This window comes from Rutidosis leptorrhynchoides, chromosome 7, assembly GCF_046630445.1.
Source record: "Rutidosis leptorrhynchoides isolate AG116_Rl617_1_P2 chromosome 7, CSIRO_AGI_Rlap_v1, whole genome shotgun sequence".
Classification (NCBI taxonomy): Eukaryota; Viridiplantae; Streptophyta; class Magnoliopsida; order Asterales; family Asteraceae; genus Rutidosis; species Rutidosis leptorrhynchoides.
This window is the reverse complement of record NC_092339.1, coordinates 157,401,469-157,403,749: the sequence shown is the minus strand read 5'-3', so window position 1 is coordinate 157,403,749 and position 2,281 is coordinate 157,401,469. Positions and strand designations below refer to the sequence as shown.

Here is a 2,281-nt window from a genome sequence, read left to right as displayed (position 1 = left end):
GACCGTGTCCTATTAAAATATGGGTGTTTAAAAAAAGGAGCTTTAGCTCTTGCCAATTGCGTTTCTTCTTTTTTTTTTTTTTAATTATTTTATGGATAAATGATTATAGTACGTTTGGTTAGAAAAACTAAACAAATGTCGAAATGAAATTGAAGTTTTAATCCCTATTTATCACATTATTTATTAACATATTATTTTATAATTGTATGAGAAGTGATTCCCACACATCACTTTTTGATTCATGTACACTTTGTCTCATAAAATCACAGTTATACCATTAAAGAGTTGAACTAATATTATTATTATAAATATAATATAATATAATTAAGGATAAAATAGGTAACTAAGTGTACATGGATTAAAAAGTGATGTGTAAGAATCACCTCCTTAATTGTATTTGTATATAACTTAATATAATAATTTATAAAAGACAAATCTAATTTTTTAGTTACCGTAGTGTATAATACCGAAAAAATTATTAACGAAACTGAAGTCAAAACTAGTATTGCCTTTGTAAATCACTTCAATTCAATTCGATATTCAATTGCATTTTCAATCTTGAGATTTATAGTTCTGTTACTATATGATTCGATACCGGTATCGATCACAATCCTTGATTATATCATTACTCATGAGTTAGAAAAATAGAATTAACGAAAAAGTTCTAACAACCGTCATGTTTTGTTCATGTACCGTACAAAGTATTGTACAGTACAAAGTATGGTGGCACTTTCGTAATATGAGTCTAAAATTAGGGCAATTTTAAAATCTAAAAGCAAGTTGTCCTTTTTTTGGTTAGTTTAAACATCCTTTTAAGTTCTCTCCCTCTTCTCATCATTTCATTTCGTTTGAGGTGTTTGTTGAAGAAAGAGAAAGTTAAGTTCTTAGAGAGAGAAAATTTTAAGATCTGCGTTTAGTTTGTTGAGACATGATGAAATCGTGTGAGCTTTGCAAATCAACAGCCAGGATCTACTGTGACTCAGACCAGGCTAGCTTATGCTGGACCTGCGACACTAAAGTTCATTCCGCTAACTTCCTTGTAGCTAGGCATTCTAGAAACCTTCTCTGCCGTGTTTGCCAGTCTCCGACGCCGTGGACCGCCTCCGGCAAAAAACTCGGTCCTTCCGCCGTGTCGGTGTGCGATAAATGCGTTGCTCACGGTACTTCCGCTGACCGAGAAGAAGAAGAAGATGAAAGACATGGAACAAATGATGTTGATGACGTGTACGACGGTGATGAAGACAGTGAAATAGAGCTTGATACTGATGATGACGACGGAGATGATGATATTCAGGTGGTGCCGTTGTGTTTTACGCCGCCTCCGGCGGCTAGTTCTTCCAGCAGTGACGATATTTCCGTTTCGGTTAAGCGAAAACGAGAGAATGTACTAATAACAGATCTCTTTTCTTCTGAGGTATATTTCAAAATTAAATTAATTAGGTTTCATAATTAATTTTTTTAATTAATAATTAATTTTCATAATTTTTTTTTTTTTTTTGTAATTACATAAATCAAAGGCAAAAATAAGATCAAATGAAATATTATACGAGTGACTATTTTTACAATTTGATGTTTAACTATTATGACTCGTACTGATTTGTGTGTGAAATAAAATGAAATCAGGATGATGTGAACTGCTGTTCGGAGATGAGAGGTAAGAGAGCGACATTATATCAGTTTCTGCCGTTGAGTTCGGAGGAGAAAATGAGGAGTTCCGGTGACCGGGAAGAGATCTCCGGCGAAAAAGAGTGTGAAGCGGTGCCGGTTGGTATGTGTAAAGAAACGACAGCCGTTGGATTAGACCTCAACCTATTAGATCAAAATTAGAGAAGTAGTACTCCGTAGTAGTAACTTGATGTCATTTAGCTAACAAAACGATAGTACTCTTCCGTATGAGTATCGGTGAGAATTAGATGGATTTAACCATGGTTTAATTTTGGGGTGGTAATTATTAGGGATTGGTTAAACAAATTTCTTTGATTATGAATTGTAATGTAAATGTAGTTGTTTTATCTTAATTTATATTTTATTTTAGAAATCAAATGAAGAAATTTGTTTTGTACCATGTTGGAATTGTTTGACTACTAACAACTTTCTGTTCTACATGCAATCTAAGGTGGCTTTATTTATTTTTTAAAATATTTAGCAAAGATGTGTTTATAGTTTATATATGAATAGTAAAAACCGTTGGTTGATTTTTAAGTCTTCAAAATAACGTGTTTGCAACACTTAGAAGCAAGGTTGCAAAAGACGTGAGACGGGGTCGAGACGGTCGGGTCCT

The 2,281-nt window shown here is 33.4% G+C and overlaps 1 protein-coding gene across 1 annotated transcript; it reads left to right on the top strand.

The window, feature by feature from the left end:
* The first annotated feature begins 858 nt into the window (after positions 1 to 858).
* Positions 859 to 2,062, top strand: LOC139858403 (uncharacterized). The gene is made up of 2 exons (XM_071847256.1): positions 859 to 1,414; positions 1,624 to 2,062. Exons 1-2 carry the CDS (start codon positions 929 to 931, stop codon positions 1,825 to 1,827), a joined length of 690 nt encoding a protein of 229 aa, XP_071703357.1. The 5' UTR covers positions 859 to 928; the 3' UTR covers positions 1,828 to 2,062.
* The last annotated feature ends 219 nt before the right edge of the window (positions 2,063 to 2,281 follow it).